This window comes from Pseudorca crassidens, chromosome 3 (genome assembly GCF_039906515.1).
Source record: "Pseudorca crassidens isolate mPseCra1 chromosome 3, mPseCra1.hap1, whole genome shotgun sequence".
Taxonomy (NCBI): Eukaryota; Metazoa; Chordata; class Mammalia; order Artiodactyla; family Delphinidae; genus Pseudorca; species Pseudorca crassidens.
This window is the reverse complement of record NC_090298.1, coordinates 165,565,411-165,588,336: the sequence shown is the minus strand read 5'-3', so window position 1 is coordinate 165,588,336 and position 22,926 is coordinate 165,565,411. Positions and strand designations below refer to the sequence as shown.

Here is a 22,926-nt window from a genome sequence, read left to right as displayed (position 1 = left end):
CTCAGACCTCAGCACAACCTTACCGAATCCTCTGCCCAAATGAAGTGCAGCTGTACAACCTCTAGAAACCAGGTGTTCAACCCACAAAGGACAAAGTACTAAAAAAACTGGGTCCTCTCCTCGCCAGAGAGCTATCAGAGCGGAAATCTAAGCCCTCTGTGAGGATCTGAGAGCTGGGGAGGAAGTCCCCCCCCCAGCTTGCCTTGGCTGGCTCAGCAGTTTGCTATCCCCTCAGGGACCTGTGGGTGGGGGGGTACTATCAAGGCTGCAGACATATCCGGCCGTCTGTTAGGGGGACCATGGCCCCTAGACAAAGGTGATGTCCCCAGGGATACACAGATACACCAGCAAGCCACTTCTGCCTCCCCCCCCCTCACCTCCCACTTCTGGGGTAACATGAGGTCTCCACTGGGTCAGCTGAGGGAACGGGCTAGAGAATTGGGAAACACCGGCATAGACGCCCTGATGGTCCAGGGTGTCAAAGGGGAAAGGTGAACCATTCCTAGGGGGGATCCCTGAGTGAGAGAACAGCAGAAGAGGAAGGAAACGGGGCCCTTGCCTTGGGGAGCTCCCAAGCAGGGGGAAAAGAAGAAAAGGAAGAGGCTTGGAGCAGTCTCCAGTAATTACAGGGCCACTGACAATAGTGGCTTACACTCACACGGACACACTGTGCTGGGTGCGGCTCTATGAATCCTCCAACCCTAGGAGGTGAGTATTATGATTATCATCATCATCCCATTTTTTTTAAATAGACTTTATTTCTTAGAACAGTTTCAGGATCACAGCAAAACTGAGCAGAGCTAATTCCCTGCTGGTCCAGTGGTTAGGATCCCATGCTTCCACTGCAGGGGGCACAGGTTCAATCCCTGGTCGGGGAACTAAGATCCTGCATGCCGCGTGGCATGGCCAAAAAAAGAAAATGAAAAAGAAAAGAAAAGCAAACAAACAAACAAAAAAACCCCAAAAACAAAATTGAGCAGAAAGTACAGAGATGTCGCATATATCCCTTGCCCCACACACACATAGCCACCCCACCGTCAACAGCCCCTACCAGAGTGGCACATTTGTTACTTTCTTTTTTTTTTAATATATTTATTTATTTATTTATTTATTGGCTGCATTGGGTCTTCGTTGCTGCACGCGGGCTTTCTCTAGTTGCAGTGAGCGGGGGCCACTCTTCTTTGCAGTGCGCGGGCTTCTCATTGTCGTGGCTTCTCTTGTTGCGGAGCACGGGCTCTAGGTGCGCAGGCTTCAGTGGTTGTGGCGCACGGGCTTAGTTGCTCCGCGGCATGTGGGATCTTCCTGGACCAGGGCTTGAAGCCGTGTCCCCTTCATTGGCAGGCGGATTCTTAACCACTGCGCCACCAGGGAAGCCCACATTTGTTACTACTGATGAACCTACACGGACACATTGTTATCACCCCAAGTCCATGGTTTACATGAGGGTTCACTCTTGGTGTTGTACAGTCTGTGGGTTTGGACAAATGTATAATGACACATATCTACCATTATATCAATAGTATCATACAGAATAGTTTCGCTGGCCCAGAAAGCCTCTGTGCTCTGCCTATCCATTACCCCCCCGACCCGTCCTTAATCATTGGCAGTCATTGATCTTTTTCTGTCCCCATAGTTTTGCCTTTTCCTCACCCCATTTTAAAGATGAGGAAAGTGAGGCACACATCCGTGGTAGGATTTGAACTAGAGCTCTCTGTCCTCTTTTTCATCCCAAGTCCCAGACCCAGTCCTGCCGTAGTGACACCCGTCCCCATTCCTCCCCCATTGATTTGGAATAGAAGGGCGGTGGTTATTACTGAGGACCACGTCGGTCACTGGTGACATGTAGAATGTTCTTCTCTGTAGTCCAGAGGTGAAGGAAACCCTCTGACCTCTGATCCCACCCCAGCCCAAACTTGGTAAACTCCCCCCAGTTGATGAGGTCTGGGACTGTCCTCCATCCGCTCTGGGCCTCCACTCTCCCCCCACCCCCAGCTCTCAGGTTTTGGCAGAAGGAACTGCACAAGGAGAAGTGTCTGAGACAGGTCCCAACTTTCTCAACATCACCCCAGGGCTGGGGGAGGGGCCCAGCTGCAGAGAAGCTTTCCAGATGCTGATCTTGGCAGGCAGCGGAGCTGCAGCGGCCTTGTTTCGTCCATCCATGGGCTTGAGGTCCACTTTCAGCTTCAGGAATGGGGTGGGGAGGCTGCCGGTGGAGGCCAGTCCCTGCCACGTCTGCACCAGATGCAGTTTTAGCCCATTGAGCCTGGGAAGGGTGGGCTGTCTCTTCCAGATGAGGGAGACGTACATAGTTAGGGGAGAGGGGAACCCCAAAGGCCCACTTCAGCCCCCCACCAGCATAATAATAACAGCTGACCCATATATCATGTGCCAGTTACTGTCCTAAGCTGTTTGCAAATATCAGCGCATCAAAAGCTCACAACAGCTCCTTTAACTGAGGGATGAATAGACACACTGCAGTTTATCTTCACGTGGAAGACCACTCAGGCATATAATATTTGAAACCTCGAGTTCTGAAAGGAACAAGCGATATAGAACAACATGGATGAATCTCACATGCATCACGATGAGGGAAAGAAGGCAGACGCAGAAGACTATATACTATATGATTCCATTTCTATGCCATTCTAGAAAAGGCAAACTATAGGGACAGTGAGCAACCAGTGACTCGTAGGGCCTGAGGGTGGAGGGAGGGGTTGACTACAAAAAGGCGTGGGGGAATTTTTTGGTAATGGAACAACTCTATATCTTGATTGTGGTGGCGTTTATATGACTGTATATGTGTGCGGAAACTTGTGGAACTGTACACTGAAAAGGGGAGACTTTATTTGTTTTTAATTGTATCTTAAACAGAAACCCCTCACAACTGCCTTACATCAGTAAAAGTCCACTTAGGAAAACAGACATATCTCAAACAGAAGGGCTTTAATACAGGGGTTGGTGACCTAGATGGGAAACCAAAGCATGGTGGGGGTGAGATAACTTGCATATTAACAAATAGGGAGGCCGTGTCCAGTGGGAGATGCTGTCAGAAGCAGATGAGGGGAACTACCCTGGCTTCTCCCATCTTCTCGCCCTCCAATCTACCCTCAGTGCCTGCCTTTGGCTAAATCTGGGCACAGATGGCAGGGGACAAGGGGGCTATCCTGTGCAGGGGTCAGCCCTTAGCCATGGGGCAGGGACAGAGCAGGGAATGGGTGACCTGAGTGTACACAGGTGCAAGGCTGACACAAAACATGAGGAAGGGGTGATTATACCCCCATTTTACAGAAGGGGAAACTGAGGCCCAGAGAGGCCATGTGCCCTACCCAGGGGTTCAAGCCCTGAGGGGGTCTGAGTCTCTGCCAAAACCCAGGGGGCTGTCTCTGCGCCTTTTTTTCTGCTCCACGCACCCGCTTTGACGCTGAACTGAAGGGAATGGAAACATCTACGCAAATCAGGCCCGTCCCTAGGGGTTGGCGGAGAACGCCTCAATGGGGATCCCTCCTCCTCCTCACACGTTTGGCAGTCACCCACAAACTGAGCTGCAAACAAACACACAGCACATGTTTTGGCAGTGGATGGCGATGTACTTTAAACAGCTCCCCCAAAGAGGTCAGACCGCCCCCCTATCAATCCTGCACTCATACCCTGCATCTTCTATCTGAAGGTTGCCCCCCAACATTCCAGCCTTGACTCTGGCCTTTGTGAAAACCCTGGCACAGTGATGGGGGGCTAGGAATGGCCAGGTGTTGGGGGGCCCTCCAGCTTCCAATATATGCTCCCTAAATTGCTATCATGCCCGTGGCCAGCAAAGACCCTCTCCGGGCTGCAAGGCTGATGCTGGCCCATTGGGGACAGAGGTCACCTACAACTGAGCCTTTGATCCACAGGAATGGGCTGGACACCTCGACCTTTGACTCCACCCAGGCTTGGGCCAAAACGGTCAAACTTTGAGCCTCGCAGTGTGAAGGTCTCCAGGTCATTACCTCCCTTTCATTAAGGCTCACAATCAATAATGCCAGCGGGGGAACAGTGTGCAAACTGCTTTCTCTACATTCCATTTGTTCAATTACTATGTATTGAGAACCTTCTGGGTGCCTGGCACCCTTCTCCTTCTTAGCATGGGGGCCCAGCAGTGAAAGAAACAAAGACCTCCATCCTCCAGGAGCTGATGTTCTAGTGGAGGAGACAGACAAGAAGCAGGATAAATAAGAACATGATGTCATCTGTTAGAATGTGGTGTGAGTTCTGGAAACAATGATACTGGGAAGGCAGATTAGATATGTGGGGTAGGAAGGGACTGATTTTTAGACCCAGTGTCACCTGAGAAGGTGACATTTGAGTAAAGACCTGAAGGAGATGAGGGAGTGAACCATGCAGATATTTAGGGGAGAGTGGTCCACGTACAAGGGACAGCCAGTGCAAAGGCCCTGAGGCTGGTGTGAGATTGACAGGTTCTGGTGAGAAGACCAGTATGGCGGAAACCACAGGGAAATAGAGGGGGACAGTGAGAGGAAGTGAGGACAGGTCCTGCAGTGCACTGTGGGCTGCAATGAGGACTTCGGCTTTTTTTCTAAGGACTTTGGCTTTTGCTGTAGGAGGCATGGAGGGTTCTGAGCAGAGAAGGGACGGATCTGACTCAAGTACTTACAGGCTCCCTTTGTGGGGGTGGGGGAAAACACTGTGGGAACTGAGGATGGAAGGAAAGAGAACTCATCCTCCACACAGCTCAGTAGGGGAGAGTTTGTGCGTGTCCCACCTACCAATTAGGGCCAAACTCTGAAAGTGCTAACCACTGGCCCAGGGACACCCAACCAATTAGCAGCAGCCCCTGGATCTGAACCTGTCTATGTGACTCCAGTGCCATTGGGTAAATAATCATTCATTGGGTACCTTATGTACCTGTGACCTCAGGGGGTTACAGATCTTGAGACCCAAGAGACAGAGAGGGGGGCTCTGTTTCTGGTAATACCCCTGCATTAGGATGATGAACAAAGGAATTCACTCAAGAAACATGTATTGAGCGCCCACTGTGTTACAGGCACTATGCTGGCTGCAGGGAACAAGACAGAGCAAAATTTCTGCCAAGAGGGGGAGACAAAATTTCTCCTCTAGTAGGGGAGACAGACAAAAAGCATTAAAAAAAAAACCGAGGAGGGACTTCCCTTGTGGTCCAGTGGTTAAGAATCTGCCTTCCAACGCCTGCCTTAGATCCCTGGTCGGGGAACTAAGAGCCCAAATGCCGCGGGGCAACTAAGCCCGCATGCCGCAACTACTGAGACCCCACGCTCTAGAGCCCACGTGCCACAACTAGAGAGAAGCCCGAGTGCCGCAACTAGAGAAGCCCACACGCCACAACCAAGACCTGATGCATCCAAATAAATAAATAAACAAATATTTTTAAAAAGATAAAGATCCTTAAAAAAAAACCCAGGAAATTATATAGGATGTTAGAAGATAAGTACTGATGGGAAAAAAATAGGGCGGGATAAGGCAGTCAGAAGGGCCAAGGGTGGGGACTGCAATTTGAAATAGGGTGGTCAGGACAGGCTTCTCGGAGGAGGTGACATTTGAGCAAAGAATTGGAGGTGAGGGATCGAGCCATGTGTAGCTCTGGGAAAAGTATGATCCAGGCAGAAGGAACAACAGTACTAAAGGCCCTGAGGTGGGTTCAACATAAATGACTGAGTCAATGAACTAAGCTTGTGGCCATCAGGAAAGTCCAGCCACCCCTTCCCCCAGTCCCCACTTCTGGCTTTTGCGACTGCTGTTTCCTCAGCCTGGATCACATTTTTTCCGTTGGACAAACTCCTGATGGACCCTCAAGCCTTAGCTCTCCGGTTGCAGCTTCAGAAAAGTTGCCTCTGAGACCCCCGCCACCACAGATTAGCAGTTCTTCCCCTGTGCTCCCACAGACCCTGTAGACCTCCCCTCCCCCATTCTGATCTTTCAACCTTCTGCACTGGGCTGTGAGTATCTCAAGGGTGTCAGCTGGATTTACCCCAGCAGTACACAGTAGGTGCCCAATAAATCATTAAGCAGCTAAGTGCTGTTCCGTCCTTCACCACATAAAATCTAAATTCTCTTGCACAGGACAGACATGTAAATCTGTCTGTAAAATAATAAACTGGTTCTGGGAGAAGACACACAGCTGGTTGTGGTGGTGGCTTCTGGGAAGGGAAAGAGGTGGGTGGGGGCAGGGCAGGGAACAGAGGGTGGAGACAGACTTTTCACTCTAGCTTTCTTTTTGTAGTTTTTGGACTTTTCTTTACAAGGTGTGTGAATTACTTATGCAAACATAAAATGAATAAACAAAATTGTACAAAATTAAAAGACCTTTTAAAATTGCAAAGGGTGTGGAGTTTGAAACACATATCCACAGTTCTTGCAAGGATAGAAGGCACAATGAAACACATCATAAGTTTTCATTAATACTTCACAAAAATATCCATATGTTATATATCAGATGCAAAAACACAAAACAAAAGCCTTCAAGTCTTCCACGGTCCACCCCCATCCCTACCTTGGCTTTTTTTTTTTTCCTTTTTGACCTTTTATTATTTATTTTTATTTGGCTGCATTGGGTCTTAGTTGTGGCACGCAGGCTCTTCGTTGCAGCATGCAGTCTTCTTTCCAGTTGCAGCGCCCGGGCTTACTTGCACCGCAGCATGTGGGATCTTAGTTCCCCCCACCAGGGATCGAACTCCCGTCCCCTGCATTGGAAGGCGGATTCCTAACCACTGGACCACCAGGGAAGTCCCCTACCTTGGCTCTTGTCTTGCTTTGATGATAAAACTCACCTTCAAAATAATAGTAATAACAATAATAATAAAGCTACGCATGCTTTGCCTCCATCATTTCATCGAATCTCACACCTCCCCATTTTCCAGATGAGGACACTGAGGTTGGCTCCCAGACCACCGTTCTCGGCGGCTAAACTCGGTCCATTTCTCACTGGTAATCAAGTGCTCAGGTCTGGCCCGCCAGGGCAGGCTGCTATGGGCTCGTGGCGCCGCCTGGAGGCCTGACGGGGAACGTGGCAAAGAACCTACAAAATGAGCGTTTGGATTTCCGTTGGTGAGAGTGGACGGGGGAGGCAACGCAGGATCTGTGGACTCCCCAGTTTGCTCTCGGAGAGTCCTGGCAGTCTGAGATGCGACAGGACCTTGGCCTAGGAGATGGGGGGAGACACATCTCCTAACCTGACGCATTTGAGGGGGACGTGCCCTGGGGGGATCTAAGAGGAGAAGCACGATCCGCCAGGCCCTACCCTGAGGGCTTTCTGTGAGAGATAACGCCCTGCATTTAAACAAGCAAACAAAACCACGTTTCTGGAGAAACCAACCGCTACGGTCTTGGAGGCCCAAAGCGGGCGGGCCCTGGGGACGTGGCCGACAAAAAAAAAAAAAAAAAAAAAAAAAAAAAAAAAAAGCCTGACAGTTATTGGCCATATTCCCTTAGGTGCCCGCCCTAGCACCGCCCAGCCACTTTTCCAGACTGAACGAGCTCATTGGCTGAACGAGGATCGTGCCCTTTGAGCAGGGAGGTTTCATTGGCTGGATTACCGCACCGGCTCTTTGGGGGCGGGACCGAAGAGGGGGCGGGGTTTCTTGCTGTCGGGTCGCGCTCCCAGGTGTTGCAGAGGGTTCTTTAGGCCAGCAGTGAAAATTAGCGTCTGGGGTTAGTCTTGGGGCGGAGGTAGGGACAGGCGTTAGCGGACCCCGCCGTCTTTGCTCTTGCTCGCCCAGCTTTCTAACGCCGAATACAAGCCCGGCCGGCGTCGTCGCGGGCGTGACGTCATCGCGAGGCGTCGAGAGAGTCCAGCAGAGGAAGCCTTGACCTCTCTCAGCGTGGGGAGCTGCGCTACAATGCTGCAGCTAGTCCGGGCAGGGGCGCGGGCCTGGCTTCGGCCCAAGGGCTGCCGGGTGAGGCCGGTGACTGAGGGCGGGGTCGGAGGACAAAGGTTGGAGGGTCCGGGGATCGTCTCTCAGTCTTGCTTACCGTTTACAGGGCCTAAAGGCGCTGGCAGAAGAGGCAGTGCAGCCGGCGGAGAAACCAGAACCGGTGGCGAGCGCGGGTGAGGTTGCTGGGGTTGCCCTAGGAGGGGAGGCAACCGGAAACTCTGACCCTTGCTCCTGACCCTTGACCTCCCAATCGCTCCAGGTCATCGGGTGCCCGTGCTGCGCAGGTGCGAGCTCCCGGTACTCGCGCACCGGCGTCCCGTGCAGGCCTGGGTCGAGTCCCTGCGGGGCTACGAGCAGGAGCGCTTGGGTCTGACCGAGCTGCACCCAGACGTTTTCTCCGCGACGCCCAGGTAAGTGGGAGCCGAAATGGTAAACTGGGTGGCAGAGGGACGAGGAGCGGGGATTTAGGAATCAGGATGACCTGGACTCGAGCCTCAGTTTCTCCACCTGTTAGAAGAGAGTGATGAAAAAAAAAAGACAGAATGATGGTTTTTCTTGCTGCAGAGTTGTGTGAAGGTGAGGGCTGAGAGGTAACATCCTCTGAGGGTTAGGGACGCAGAGCTCTGGAACCCGAGTGACTGGATTCAAATCCTGCCTTCCCCCTTGTGCTTCAGTGTCTCTATTCTGTCAAACCTCAAACGATTAAATGAGATCATTCTAGCCCATAATATGGTCTGTAGAAATGTTGGTTATTGTTGCTGTTATTGGTTTTTGCAAAAATGAGCACTAACAGTGGTTAAGTCCTTACTGTGTGCCTGTGACAGTCTATTTGTATTTTATTTTATTTTATTTTTGGCCACGTGGCTTGCAGGATCTTAGTTCCCCAACCAGGGATTGAACCTCAGCCCTCAGCAGTGAAAGCACAGAGTCCTAACCACTGGACTGCCAGGGAATTCCCTTTTTTTTGGGGGGGGGAGCGTATTTACGTTTTAAAAATATATATTTATTTAGCTGCGTCAGGTCTTAGTTGCCGCACGCAGGATCTTGGTTGCTGCGTGGGGGATTTTCGTTGCAGCATGCAGGATCCTTAGTTGCGGCATGCGGAACCTTTTTAGTTGTGGCATGTGAGATCTAGTTCCCTGACCAGGGATCAAACCTGGGCCCCCTGCATTGGGATCGGAGAGTCTTAGCCACTGGACCACCAGGGAAGTCACCCTACTTGCAGTTTAGTTAACTAGATCCTCATAGCAACCCCAGGAATGGATTCTATTATTCTTATTTCGTAGGTAAGGAAACTGAGCACAGACAAGTTAAGAAATTTGCCCAAGGTCACACAGCTTATAAACTTTAGAGCCAGATCTCAACCCTATATGGGCCAACTCCCAGGACCAAGTTTTCACTTGCCAAGGTGTGTGATGTCTCTTACGTGTACGTGTCTGGCACATAAGTGCTATTAATCTATTACTGTTACTTATTTATATGGTTTGCTCTCTGTCTTTACAGAGTCCCAGTCTGCTAGAGGGTGATAAAAACGACGTATTTTGTTTATTCTGTAGATACTTATGAAGCACTTACTATGTGCCGGATTCCATCCTAGGGGTCAGGGATACAGCAGTGAATGAGCACCGAGGTTGCTGATGTTGCTCCCAGTCTAAGCCGGGATCAGCAAACTTTTTCTGTAAAGAGCCAGAGAGTAAATGTTTTGGGCTTTGCAGGCTGTAACGTCTCCATGGCAACTCCTCATCTTTGTTGATGTAGTACAAAAGCATCCACAGGCAGTGTGTAAGTGAATGAGCCTGGCTGTGTTCCAGTAAAACATATTTACAAGAACAGGCAGCAGGCCAAATTTGGCCTTACTAGCCATAGTTTGCCAACCCCTGGCAAACCAGCCTGGCAGCACTGTCCAATGCGAGCCATGCATGTAACTGAAATTCTTCCAGTAGCCAAGTTTTCTTTCAAATAGTGAGAAACAAATGAGATTGATTTCAATAATATATTTCGTTTAGCCTGATAAATCTAAAATCTTGTTGTTTCACCATGTGGCACTGGCCACCTTTCAGGGGTGGCCAGACACATGTGGCCAGTGTGTACTGTATGGAGCAGCACAGGGGTAGAGAGGCAAACCAGTCTGTAAAGAAGTGGCAGTAAGGAAGTTGTAATGGTAGGAAAGGAGTAAGGTAAAGTCCTCTTTAGCAAGGGGACTCCTCCTGGAGATACCATTTGGGCTAAGACTGGTAGGCAGAAAAGGAACCAGCCAGGGGAAGAGCATTTCAGGCAGAGGGAACGGCAAGTGCAGAGGCTTGGAGGCTGGACTCCATAGAACGGACACAGAGTGGAGCTGGAGGTGGTGCAAGATGGGCTCAGAGAGGGACTGGGGCAGGTCACACAGGGCCCTGGAAGTAGATGGGGACGAGCCGGAGTTTTTTTTTTTGTTGTTTGTTTGTTTGTTTGTTTTGCGGTACGCGGGCGGGCCTCTCACTGTTGTGGCCTCTCCCGTTGCGGAGCACAGGCTCCAGATGTGCAGGCTCAGCGGCCATGGCTCACGGGCCCAGCCGCTCCGCGGCATGTGGGATCCTCCTGGACCAGGGCACGAACCCGTGTCCCCTGCATCAGCAGGTGGACTCCCAACCACTGTGCCACCAGGGAAGCGCCGGAGTTTTCATCTAGTCAGGCGGAGAGGGTTTTAAGTGGAAGTGGGCCTGTCGTGTCTCCTTCCTCCACAGGCTGGATATCCTGCACCAGGTTGCCATCTGGCAGAAGAACTTCAAGAGAATTGTGAGTGCCCTGAGTGGGGCGGGGGGGGGGGGGCAGAGGACGCCCCTGCTGTGTCTTCTCTGGACTGTGGGGCTCAGGCCCCATCTTCTCTCTCCTGACCCATTCACCGATGGGCCATTTGCCAGGCATTTTGTGAACTGCCACTGTACCCTGGGCATTGTGCTGGGGGACAAGACAGGCAAGGTCCCTGTCCTTTTGAAGCTCCCAGTCTTAGCTGGTGAGGAGAACATGAATCAAGTAGTCATGCCTGTAAGTGTATAATTAGGGAAGTTGTCTCAGAGAAAGGGGCGTTTAACCTCAGGTGTGTGACAGGCGCTAACCAGGTGAAGCGGGCAGTGGGGCTGGGGTGGAGGGCGTCGGAGCAACACAGGCAAAGCCTCTGTGGCAGGGATCAGAAGGGGCCCAGTGTGGCCATGGAGGTCAACAGGGGCAACGTGAGGTGTTTGGATCTTACGCCAAGAGCGCTGACGATGCTGTTATCAATCAGAGTCCCCGCCTTCCATCCGCCCACCTCAAGTCTGGCGAGTCCTCCCTCTCACTGTTGTGGCCTCTCCTGTTGCGGAGCACAGGCTCCGGACGTGCAGGCTCAGTGGACATGGCTCACGGGCCCAGCCGCTCCGCGGCACGTGGGATCCTCCCGGACCGGGGCACGAACCCGTGTCCCCCGCATCAGCAGGCGGACTCTCAACCACTGTGCCACCAGGGAAGCCCTCCTTTTATTTTTTTACTTAATTTTACTTATTTATTTATGGCCACGTGGCTTGCAGGATCTTAGTTCGCTGACCAGGGATCGAGGGATCGAACCCCTGTGCCGTGCAGTGGAAGCTCAGAGTCCTAACCACTGGACAGCCAGGGAATTCCCCCAGCTTCCTTTTAGTTACAACTACATGGAAATCATTCAAAAAATACTAAGTACATACTGTGTGTCAGGCAGCAGAGCCCCTGCCTCTCTGAGGCTGACGTTCTGGAGTGCAGGAGGGAACTCTTGATTTATCTCTCCCTTCCTCTCTCCCTCCCAGAGCACTCCGTGCTTGTCCCGATGGAGCCCCAGTCTCTGTGTCTCCTGTCCGGCTCCCCAGCAGCAGGCCAGTCCGCCCAGCTCACTGCTGTGTTCCTGGGCCTGGCACCTTTCGTCTGCAATGGCACCTCCCTTGGGAACCTGACTCTTTCCTCACTCTGCGCCCACAGAGCTATGCCAAGACCAAGACCAGGGCCGAGGTGCGGGGCGGTGGCCGGAAGCCCTGGCCACAGAAAGGCAGTGGGCGCGCCAGGCATGGCAGCATCCGCTCCCCAATCTGGCGAGGAGGTGAGCAGGTCTGCCCACGTGCAGTCAGAGGTTGGAGAGTCCATCCACTTCGCCCCATTTCCCTGCAGCTCTGGCCTTGGCCTCTCATCAGGCCATGGCCACAGCCCCTTTTGCCCCACTTCCCATCTCACCTCTCCTGGCCCACACTTCACGCAGCACCCAGAGGGCTCTTCCTAAACCTCCCAGCTCCTGCGGCCTTTGCGTGAAGTCTGAGCCCCTCATCTTGGCCTTCCAGGCCCTGGTGGCTGCAGACCGCACCTCCTTGTCCCTTGCACACCCTCCAAGACCAAACAGAGCTGACTCAGAGTCATCTCCCATTTGTCTGGCCAATCCCTCTCATCCTTCCGATGTGTTTGGGCCATGCCTCCTCTAGGAAGCCCTCCCTGACCCTCTTTGGGTCTCCCCACCCTCTGCAACCCCCTGTGCTGCCTGGTTCCCTCTGGGATCAAGTCTGGCTGAATATGAATGGCGTGGGGGCAGGGATCCTGTCCTGCATGTTCCCTGCTGCACTCCCAGCGCCCAGCAGAGGGAGGACACACGGGTAGACCATCCTCACCCCAGGTTTGACGGCTGAAGACACCAAGCCCCAGTGAGGTGAAGTTACCTGTCCCAGGTGATGCCTGATGCAACCTCCCCTCTCCATCCCTACCTGAGGCCCTGCCCTCTTTGCTGGGGTTCTGCCTGGCCGAGGGCAGCCTCCCTCCTACCTCCCCTGTGCCAGCCCCTGGGGCAGATTTCTGACCTCCAAGCCCGGCTGGGGCCTTCCCCTATTCACGTACCTCTGCCCCCACAGGAGGCGTTGCCCATGGCCCCCGGGGCCCCACAAGCTACTACTACATGTTGCCCATGAAAGTGCGGGTGCAGGGCCTCAAGGTGGCGCTGACGGTCAAGCTGGCCCAGGTACAGCAGCAGTCCTGCTGGGAGCCACGGGGGTCCTGGGGTGTGGGCTGTGGGTGCAGGGTGGGCTCAGACTGTCCTTTCCTCCCACCAGGACGACCTGCACATCGTGGACTCCCTGGAGCTGCCGACCGCAGACCCCCAGTACCTGATGGAGCTGGCCCGCTACCGCCGCTGGGGCGACTCCGTCCTCCTTGTGGACTTGTGAGGGTGCCGGGCAGAGCAGGGGTGGCCGGGGTAGGGGGACGGGGGGGGCGGTCCGTCCTCGGCAGGGGCTCACCTCTTGGCCTCTGTTTCAGAGAACACGAGGACATGCCCCAGAACATTGTGGCAGCTGCCTCTGGGTTGAAGACCTTCAGCCTAGTCCCTGCTATTGGTGAGCAAAGGGCCCCGCTCTGTCTCCCAGACTCCCAGAGAGTACAGCATGGGCCAGTTCAAATCCTGTATCTGCAGCTTGGTCACAGAGTGGCCTTGGGCAGTGACCACCCTCCCCCACCCAACCCTCAGTTTGCCCAGACGGAATATTGGGAGAATGATGTGTTTCTTAAAGAAAACTTCTGAGGGGAATTCCCTGGTGGTCCAGTAGTTAGGACTCCATGCTTTCGCTGCCATGGCCCAGGTTCAATCCCTGGTCCGGGAACTAAGATCCCACAAGCTGCACGGTGCAGCCAAAAAACAGAAAACACTCTGAGGTCACATCTGTCCAAGCTTGGGCCACGGTGCCAGGCGTGGAGTGAGTTTGAGGGCCCACTGGCTGGCCCCACCCGGCTCCTCACTCGGAGACGCAGGATCAGGGCTGTCCTGAGTACGTCACACCAGTGGCTGCGGTGACTAATCCCCAGGGCTCTCTCCTGGTCTCCTGACTGTGTGCCCGGCTGCCTCCTGGACAGCGGCACGTGGGCTCTGCTAGTCATCCTGGCACACGAGACCTTCCTCCCAGCAGCTCCGGCCCCAAACCACACTGTCCCCCTCCACTCCGGTCTGTTAGCTCACCCTGTCAGCGCTGTCTCCAAACATATCCAGAATCCCACCGCCTCTCACCGCCCTGGGCCAGCTCCCACCATCTTCCTGGACTGGCACAGTTAGGGCACAGTGGCCTGTGCCCTGGTCCCAGGCTCCTTCTGACCGACTCCTCCCCACAGTCTGTCCTGCACTCCCGTCCCCCCGCTCCCACTACGGCCACCAGAGGGCGCCTGAGCACCTGAGTCAGGTCCTGTCCCTCCTCTGCCCACCACCCTCCAGGGCTCCCTCGTCACTCAGAGTAAAAGCCCAAGTCTTCCCCGGAGGACCACAGACCCTGCATGCCCTGCCCTGCCCTCCCCTTCCTTCCCCTCATCACTCGCTGCAGCCCCATGGGCCTCCCTCAGTACATTGTGTTTGTTTATCTGCTCTGTTTACCGTCAGCCTCCCGCACTGGGGTGTGAGGTGGGAACCGTGCCCAAGCGCAGGGCAGAGTTGGGTACTTAGGATGCTCTCGGTTGGAAGTTGACGAGCTAAGGGCAGTCTCTTGCCCAGGGTCTCGCTGGGGGTGAGCGACTGAGCCAGGGTTTGAACCCAGGCTATGGGGCTCCGGACGCTACACCAGACCCTGGTGTTTCTGTTGGGGGCCGGGGGGACCCGCCCTGACTGTGCCTCCACGCCGCCCCCCCAGGCCTGAACGTGCACAGCATGCTCAAGCACCAGACCCTGGTCCTGACCCTGCCGACCGTCGCCTTGCTGGAGGAGAAGCTGCTCTGGCACGACTCGCGCCACACGCCCCTCTACCCCTTCCGCCTGCCCTACCGCGATTTCCCCTGAGCCCTACGCGGCACCCCCAGGGCCCATCGGCCAGCCTCCTTCCTGCTCGCTGTCCACGCGGTGCGCCTGCTCCGAGCCCGGCCGAGCCCCCGGTGGGCTTGGGAGCCTCCCGCTCACCCTGCAAGGGCGGCCAGAACCCCTCATCCCGGTGGGAAGCTGAGGCCACTCACAGAGCAGCCAAGCAGGCATCACTACCGGGAAGGGGCCGCCGACAGGAGCTTGGGGCAGCTGCTGCCCCGAGTCTCTTTTGTGTGAGAAATTTTACTTTTTAATCAAAGAGGAGAAACAGAACAACAGCTCATTGCCGTTTTGTGAATAATTCCATTTGGCGAGTTAGGCTCTTTCCCCGGTGCGCGGCACCGCTGGGTACCCGGCTGCCTCAAGGCACTGTTTATAGAAATGACCCACCATCAACTTTTCTGGGGTGAGTCAGCCTCGGAGCACGCAGAGAACCAGCCATCGCTAGGAACCCACTCATGGTGCCTCCCAATCCCAAGCACTCTCACCGAGCGCTTGCATCCCTGACGGGGCTTGTGGTCCCATTTATTATGGTCCTTCAGTCCAAGTGTGGACCTGATTCCCCAAGTGGGTGCAGTGTGGAGACCTGAGCTTTCATCACAGTGATTTTCCCTAAGCACAGAGTCAGTATCAACGTGGTCAATAAATGAGTGAATAAACATTTAAAAACACCAAACCGGTATCCTGATCCTTGAGTCTGCTGGTGTTATTTGCCCCCCACAAGTTGTTGTTGTTGCTAATTGTCACAATACAGACTATAAAGTAACGAGGTCAGTTTCTTTAAACTCAGCCCGGGGCTTCCTTGGTGGTGCAGCGGTTAGGAATCTGGCAGCCAATGCAGGGGACACAGGTTTGAGCCCTGGTCCGGGAAGATCCCACACGCCGCGGAGCAACAAAGCCCACGCACCACAGCTACTGAGCCTGCGCTCTAGAGCCCGCGAGCCACAACTACTGAGCCCACATGCCACAACTACTGAAGCCCATGCACCTAGAGCCCATGCTCCGCAACAAGAGAAGCCACCGCAACGAGAAGCCCACGCACCGCAACGAAGAGTAGCCCCCGCTTGCAGCAACTAGAGAAAGCCCGCATGCAGCAACAAAGACTAAACACAGCCAAAAATAAAATTTATTTTAAAAATCTTAAAAAATAAAACAGTATGAATGCAAAAAAAAAGCCAGAACTGCCATCTGGTGTGCAGGCCCAACCAGGCGGCCGCAGTGACCCATCGACTGGGCTGCTCCTCGCTGAAAACATCTCTGGAATGCTTCTTGGGAGTGCCTTCAGAGCTTACAACACGTTCTTTGAAAGTCCTCAATGAACATAAATTGTGATCCTTAAAGCATCAGATTTGACTGAGTAAAAAAGAAAAAGCTAGGACTTCCCTGGTGGCCCAGTGGGTAAGACTCTGCACTCCCAATGCAGGGGGCCCGGGTTCAATCCCTGGTGGGGGAACTAGGTCCCGCGTGCCGTGGTGAAGATCCTGCGTGTGGCAACTAAGACCCGGCACAGCCTAATTAATTAAAAGAAGAAAAAGCTATTTGGAGCCAGTAGTAAGAAGGGGGTGCAGGGACTTCCCTGGTGGCACAGTGGTTAAGAACCCACCTGCCAATGCAGAGGACATGGGTTCAAGCCCTGGTCTGGGAAGATCCCATATGCCACGGAGCAACTAAGCCCGTGCGCCACAACTACTGAGCCTGCGCTCTAGAGCCCATGAGCTACAACTACTGAAGCCCACGCGCCTAGAGCCCGTGCTCTGCAACAAGAGAAGCCACCGTAATGAGAAGTCCGTGCACTGCAACGAAGAGTAGCCTCCGCTCGCCACAACTAGAGAAAGCCCGCATGCAGCAACGAAGACCCAATGCAGCCTAAATAAATAAAATTTATTTTTTTTAAAAAAAGAAGGAGGGGTGCAGAGGCTGGTTGGGAAATGCTGGGCTAAACCCAAACCATTACCTACCTCTCCCTGTGCCTCTCACCAGCTCCGCAGGGACACCGAGGCCCCAAGTAAGACCCATCTGTTGTCCTGACAGTGCCCAGCCTAGTCGTAGCTATGCGTAATCAGGCTCAGTCGTCCACCTCACAGCCATCAGGAAACAGGGTGAAGGAAGGGGTCAGAACCTGTTGCTGACACTGGGATCCCTCTGCCAGATCAAGGATGGAAAAAGACATCAGAAAAAAATGATCCGAGGTCTACAATGTGCTAATAATCAGGGCATAGTATGTGTATTAGTTTCCTAGGCTACCTTAACAAAGTACCACAGACTAGGGCTTCAACTACAGAAAAATACCGTCTCATGGTTCTTGGAACCAGAAGACCAAGATCAAGTCATTCCTTCAGAGGCTGTGAGGCAGGCTCTGTCCCATCCCCCTCCCCTAGATTCTGGTGGTTTGCTGGCATCCTTGGTATTTCTTGGCCTGATACATCACCCTGATCTCTGTCATCATCTTCAAATGGCATTGTCCCTCTGTGTGTGCCTGTGTTCAAATTTCCCCTTTTTATAAGCGCAACAGTCATGTTGGGTTAGGGCCCACCCTAATGACTTCACGTGAACTTGATCATCTGCAAAGACCCTATTTATAAATAAGATCACAATCTGGGGGTTAGCACTTTTTTTTTCCCCTCGGGAAGAGACGTAGTTGAACCCATGACAGGGTGTAAGGGGAAGGAAGGAACAGGATCGGCCATGAGGACTGTGGAAGTTGGCACATGTGGCTTCATCACATGTCCTCTTTGCTGATGTCTATTTTGAAATTCTGTATAATTTTTTTTTTTTAGAAAGAGAGAGATGGGTGAAGACATTTCTTCAGAGGAGCTTCAGATGTGCTACCTGCACATCCATCCCTGGTCGGGGAAATAAGATCCCACATGCTGCGCGGCACGGCCAAAACAAAACAAAAAGCCCTATCACACCCTCTTGGGACATGCGTTAACCCAGAGCCTAGAGAGGAAGGTGACTTCACAGCCTCTGGAAAATATCCCTGAAGGCAGGACACCAAAGACTCAGGCTGACCCCGGCTTAAGAAAGTTCGAGTGAGTCAACAGGGCTGGGATCTGACTCCCAGGAGATCCAGGGGCGAGAGGTAGGCGGTTCTCATGGTGGAGTCAGGGTGTCTGCTTCTTGGTGGTCAGCATGGACCAGGAGAAATAAGAGGGTAGGATCAGACCCCAAGGGCTGAGGGAAGAGCCACCACCCATATCAAAGATGCCTCCATGCCAGCGAAGGGGTCTCCAGGAAGAGGAGGCCTCAAAGAGCCCCCCCAGAACACTTTAACACGCTGCTGGGGTACCCAAAAGGGCAAAGCCACCAGCCATGGAGGAAACGCCCTGTCCCCTCCTCCTTGCACCTGGCTGGGCAGGAGGGACCCACAGGCTGGTGAGAGGAGGTGAGGGGGACAGAAAGAGGGTCAACAGCAGGGGGACTAGGCCCTTCTTCTCTACCAAGGCTTCCAGCCTGGAGAAGCCTCACCTGGGGCTCCCATCCAACACCAAGTTCCGAGATTTGAACGTGATGCTGATCGGGACCTGAGTCCGGGGCAGGATTCTCAGCCAGGGGCAAGGCAGAGTCCACCACAGAATAAACTTTCAAAGAGCGGAAGGAGAAGCCAAGTTATGTTTTGTTTGTTTGTTTGTTTTTGTTTTTTCTGCGGTACGCGGGCCTCTCACTGTTGTGGCCTCTCCCGTTGCAGAGCACAGGCTCCGGATGCGCAGGCTCAGCGGCCATGGCCCATGGGCCCAGCCACTCCGTGGCATGTGGGATCTTCCCGGACCGGGGCACGAACCCGTGTCCCCTGCATCGGCAGGCGGACTCTCAACCACTGCGCCACCTGGGAAGCCCCCAAGTTATATTTTGATCAACATCCAAACGGCATGCATTTTTGCTTTACACCCTGGGGCTCTGATGAGGAACCGTGATGCTAGAATGAACTAACCTGTGGGAACAGAGGAGCAAGTCTGTATTTCTGCCTAGGAAGTTTGAGGGGGGATTCTCAGAGCTGAGTCCTATGGAAACAGACAACTTGTAACTCCTGTTATCTGTTCTCACTGCACATGAATGGTCTTACTGAAATCTCGGGACTTCCCTGGTGAGGCAGCAGATAAGACTGCCCTCCCAATGCAGGGGGCCCGGGTTCGACCTGTGGTCGGGGAACTAGATCCCACATGCAAGCCACAACTAAGAGTTCACATGCCATAACTGAGGAGCCCGCGAGCCACAACTAAGGAGCCCACCTGATGCAACTAAGAACTGGCGCAACCAAAGTAAGTAAATAATGTTAAAAAAAGAAGAAAAATCTTAGACCCACCCTTTGAGGGATGCATTACCATCCCTTTCTACAGCTGAGGCCATCTAGGTACCACCAGGGGAAGTGGCTTGCTCAAGGTCACAGCTGGTGGCAGGTGCACTTTGGCCACATCCCCTCAGTACTTGCTGGTCCGTGCACACCCCCAGTTGCCTTTGCTGCGGGACTGTGCTTGGCTTATCCACTGGACAAGATCAGAAGGACTGGGGAACCACAGTGAGATACCACTTCCCACCCATTTGAATGGCAATCACCATAATAATAAAACAAAATAAATATTGGCAAGGATGTGGAGAAATTGCAAACCTGGAACCCTTGTACATTGCTGGTGGGAATGTATTGATAAAATGGTGCAGCTGCCATGGAAAACAGTCTGACAATTCCTCAAAAAGTTGAACATGGAATTACCATGGGACTCAACAATTCCACTCCAAGGTATATACCCAAAAGAAATAAAGGATGTTCATACAACAACTTGTACCTGAATGCTCATGGCAGCATTATTCATAAGAGCCAAAATGTGGAAACAACCCAAATGTCTATCCGTTGATGAATGGATAAACAAACTGATATAGCCTTACAATGGAATATTACTCAGACGATGGCCTGAACAGTATGGCGGTTCCTCAGAAAATTAAAAATAGAACTACCTATAACGTTATAAATCAACTATATTTCAATAAAAATTTTTAAAAAATAAAAATAGAACTACCATATGATCCAGGAATTCCACTTCTGGGTATTTATCTGAAGGAAACAAAGTTGTTCTCTTGAAAAGACATCTGGGAATTCCCTGGCAGTCCAGTGGACTTGGCACTCTCACTGCTGGGGCCAGGTTCAATTCCTTGTGCTCCTAGCCCTGTTACAACCTGGTAGATGAAATCCTCTGGTAACCTCTTGTAAAAGCAGTAGGAAGGGAATTCTGGGCTGGAGGAACAGCATGTGCAGAATGTTCAGAGAATAAGAGAAGTTCATTCATTCAACACATATGTATTGACCATCTGCCTATAATGACCAGACATTGATTCAGATGCTGGAGCTGAGAGGGTCCCTGGCCTTCTGGAGCTCACGCAAATGAACGTGACACAGGTCAATCAAAAGAATTTCAGCAAGTGAATGAAGTTTCAGTAATGAAACCATTAGAGCAAGTGACAGGGAACGTTTAGGGTGTGGCCCAGGATGGAAGGAGTCAGGGAGTCAGGGAGCGTCCGGAAAAGCTTTTAGGAAGAGGCTCAGGCCATTAAGAAAGGGCTGGCCATATCAGGGACGAGAAGAGCATTCCAGGTCAAGGGAACTGCAAGGTGGTCACGCCAGACCTCAGAATGAGGGGCGAGCAGGCATGATGCCATGGAGTGGGGTTTGGGTATTTCTGCCCTGGGTCCACAGCCTCTGGTCTGCAGTGGGGCCATTCCCTGACCTTCTTGAGACTGCCTGGCACCCTGGAGGAAGCCCTGCCCTTCCTGGTAGCTGCAGCAAAGGGATGGGGAACATCTGCTTCCCTTTCTTTCAAGAAAGCACAAAGGGAACATAGACTAGGGGGTGCGTGCTTCTTCTGCCAAACTGCCCCCTATTATCACCCCATTCTCATCTCAGGAAATGGCCCTCCACCCTCCTAGGACCTCAGAGCAAGACCAAGGAGTTGACCTTGACTCTGCCTGCCCCCCACATCCCAGCAAACACAGTTGGACCTGCTGCCAAAATAAATGCCAAATTGGACCGTATCTCCCCAGCGCCATTGCCCACTCCAGGCTCCATCATTGCTCCCCCGCACTGGAGCAGTCACCTCCTCTCCCGTCTCCTGGCTTCCTTCTACCCTGTCCTCCCCACTACCTGACTCTAGCTCCTGCTGTCTTAGGAGGGTGCCTGTAAAGGCCTGAGTCAGGGCGTGTCCCTGCTCTGCTCAGACCCCTCCATGGCTCCCACCTCACTGAGAGGAAAGGCCAAGGTTCTCCCCAGGCCATGCTCTACCCCATTCCCTCCTTCCCTCCTCTCCTCCAATCCTCTCCCTCCCTTACTGCATTCCAGCAACACTAGCCTCCTGGCTGTTCCTTAAGGCAGCTCCTTCCTACCTCAGGGCCTTGGCACATTCAGTGCTCTCTGCTTGGTACATTCCTTCCCTGATATTGTCAGGACTCTCTGCTCTTTGCTCAAATGTCACCTTCTCAGTCTTTCCCAGAATACTCTATTTAAAGGTTTATTAACCTTCACATTTCCTATTCCCTTCCCTGCTTTACTCTCTCTTAGCACTAATCACAAGCTATGTCTCCATATACCTTATTTTTGTTTCTGTCGTCCGGACTAAGACGATCTCTGCATGATGGTAGGGATTTTGGTCTATTCTGTTCATTGCTGCGTCCCCAGCACCTGGAACGATGCCTGGCACACAGCAGGCTCTCAATCGACGCTGCGTAGCAAGTGTTGAGAGACAGAAGGAAGAAGCACGATTTTACCGCTGTAAGGGGGACCAGAGCCGCGCGGGGGAGCTCGCCGCCCGCGCACTTGGGACAGAGGCCAAAGTAAGCAGTGATCCGAACCTGGGAAAAATCCTCCGGAAAATGACCCCCCGGCGGAGGATTTTCCCAGACCCTCCCAGGGACGTCCCCGGCCCCCGCTCTGCGCCTTTGCCCAGTGCGTTTGGGGCGGGAATTCAACACCTTCCACACTGCAAGAAGAAAGATCCCCGTGGAAATTCCTTAGGAACAATCGGGGCGGAGCGAGGGACTCTTTTCCGGCTGGCGAGTAATTCGCAGCCCCTTCCCCGGGAGGAAGGGGTCGAGCGTCCTTGAAGCCCCCTCCCTTCCCCGTCTGCTGCGCGACCTCCTTGGCCCTTCTGAGGTCTCCCTGGCGACGCGGCGCGCGCGCCACAACAGGAAGCCTTAGGCGGCTGGGTTCTGCGCTCGGAGACTCCAGGATCCCCAGCCCTGACGTGGTGGATGCCGAGTCTTGGGCGGTCACACACGCAGGCGTGGCTTGGGGGGAGGCGGTGGCGTGGGACGGCCTATAGACGCGGCGCGGGACCTCACAATGTTCCCCAAACACCCTAATGGAACAAGCCGGGGCAAACACCCGTACAGATTTAGTGCTGGCGCCCGCGATTCGAGTTACGGGAGCTGCGAGCAGAGGACAGGGGTTTGAGCGCCCCCTCTCCCCGCCCCATTCCGGGGCCTGGGAGCTGCCTCAGTTTCCCTGCAGAAGGCAAGCATTCGAGCGCCCCCTCTCTCCTCCCCCGTCAAGGTCTGCGGCCTCAGTTTCCCCGCGGAGCCTGGGGACTGCAACGGAGGGGCTCGGCACGTCAGGACCACGCGCCTTCCTTCCTTTTTCTGGAAGCTGTAAAGACGCCCCCGCGCTGGTGGCCGAAAGGGGAAGCGAGGCCGCGGGGGAGTGGGAACCCCCCTCGGTGGGGGACGCGGAGCCCCGGACGTGATGCGCCTTACGTCCTCTCCCCCAGGGTTCACAGAAAGTGCCTGGGCTTTCTGCGGCCGCTTCTCAGAGAATCTCGGTGTCACTGGGCGGGGACATGCCCCTTTGGGGAGGGGCACCCTTGATCGATAGCGCCCCAGGAAGATTCCTGGGGCCCCACCGAAACGAGGGACCGTCCACTCGGTTAAAGAGGCCTGCTTGCGCTGGGGAGTCAGACTGGAGTTCGAATGACCTCGCAGCTTGGAGCCTCAGTTTACCCCTCAGTTTAGTCCCTACCGTCCAGGGTGGTTGGCAGTATCCAATAAAGCACTGTGTAAACGCGGAATCAGGGGTAGCCGAGCCCGGGGACGGGACCCCTAGCTCCGGGAGCAGTCTCCGGGTTGTTTTGTGGCCGCTGCCGCCAGGCAGCCCTCACTACTTCAATTCGGAAATTCCGGTGCGAGAGCGGCCCGCGAGAGGGTACAACCCTGCTCGGCCCCGGCACCCTCTCAATCCGGAAATGCCAGAGC

The 22,926-nt window shown here is 53.6% G+C and overlaps 1 protein-coding gene and 1 long non-coding RNA gene across 3 annotated transcripts; one reads left to right on the top strand and one right to left on the bottom strand.

The window, feature by feature from the left end:
• Positions 1–790: 790 nt before the first annotated feature.
• On the bottom strand, positions 791–22,915 carry LOC137222490 (uncharacterized). The gene is made up of 4 exons (XR_010942469.1): positions 21,271–22,915; positions 9,480–9,580; positions 8,002–8,411; positions 791–1,398 (listed from the first exon to the last, which is right to left on the bottom strand). It is a non-coding gene; the product is annotated as an uncharacterized lncRNA (long non-coding RNA).
• On the top strand, positions 7,586–15,373 carry MRPL4 (mitochondrial ribosomal protein L4). 2 transcript variants are annotated; one of them, XM_067733822.1, is made up of 9 exons: positions 7,586–7,925; positions 8,020–8,077; positions 8,164–8,314; positions 10,628–10,679; positions 11,868–11,985; positions 12,779–12,885; positions 12,977–13,086; positions 13,182–13,258; positions 14,534–15,373. In XM_067733822.1, exons 1-9 carry the CDS (start codon positions 7,869–7,871, stop codon positions 14,677–14,679), a joined length of 876 nt encoding a protein of 291 aa, XP_067589923.1. In that variant the 5' UTR covers positions 7,586–7,868; the 3' UTR covers positions 14,680–15,373. The 2 variants fall into 2 exon arrangements, with proteins under 2 accessions (XP_067589923.1, XP_067589922.1); XM_067733821.1 differs by having other exon boundaries at positions 7,587–7,925; positions 8,011–8,077.
• Positions 22,916–22,926: the final 11 nt, after the last annotated feature.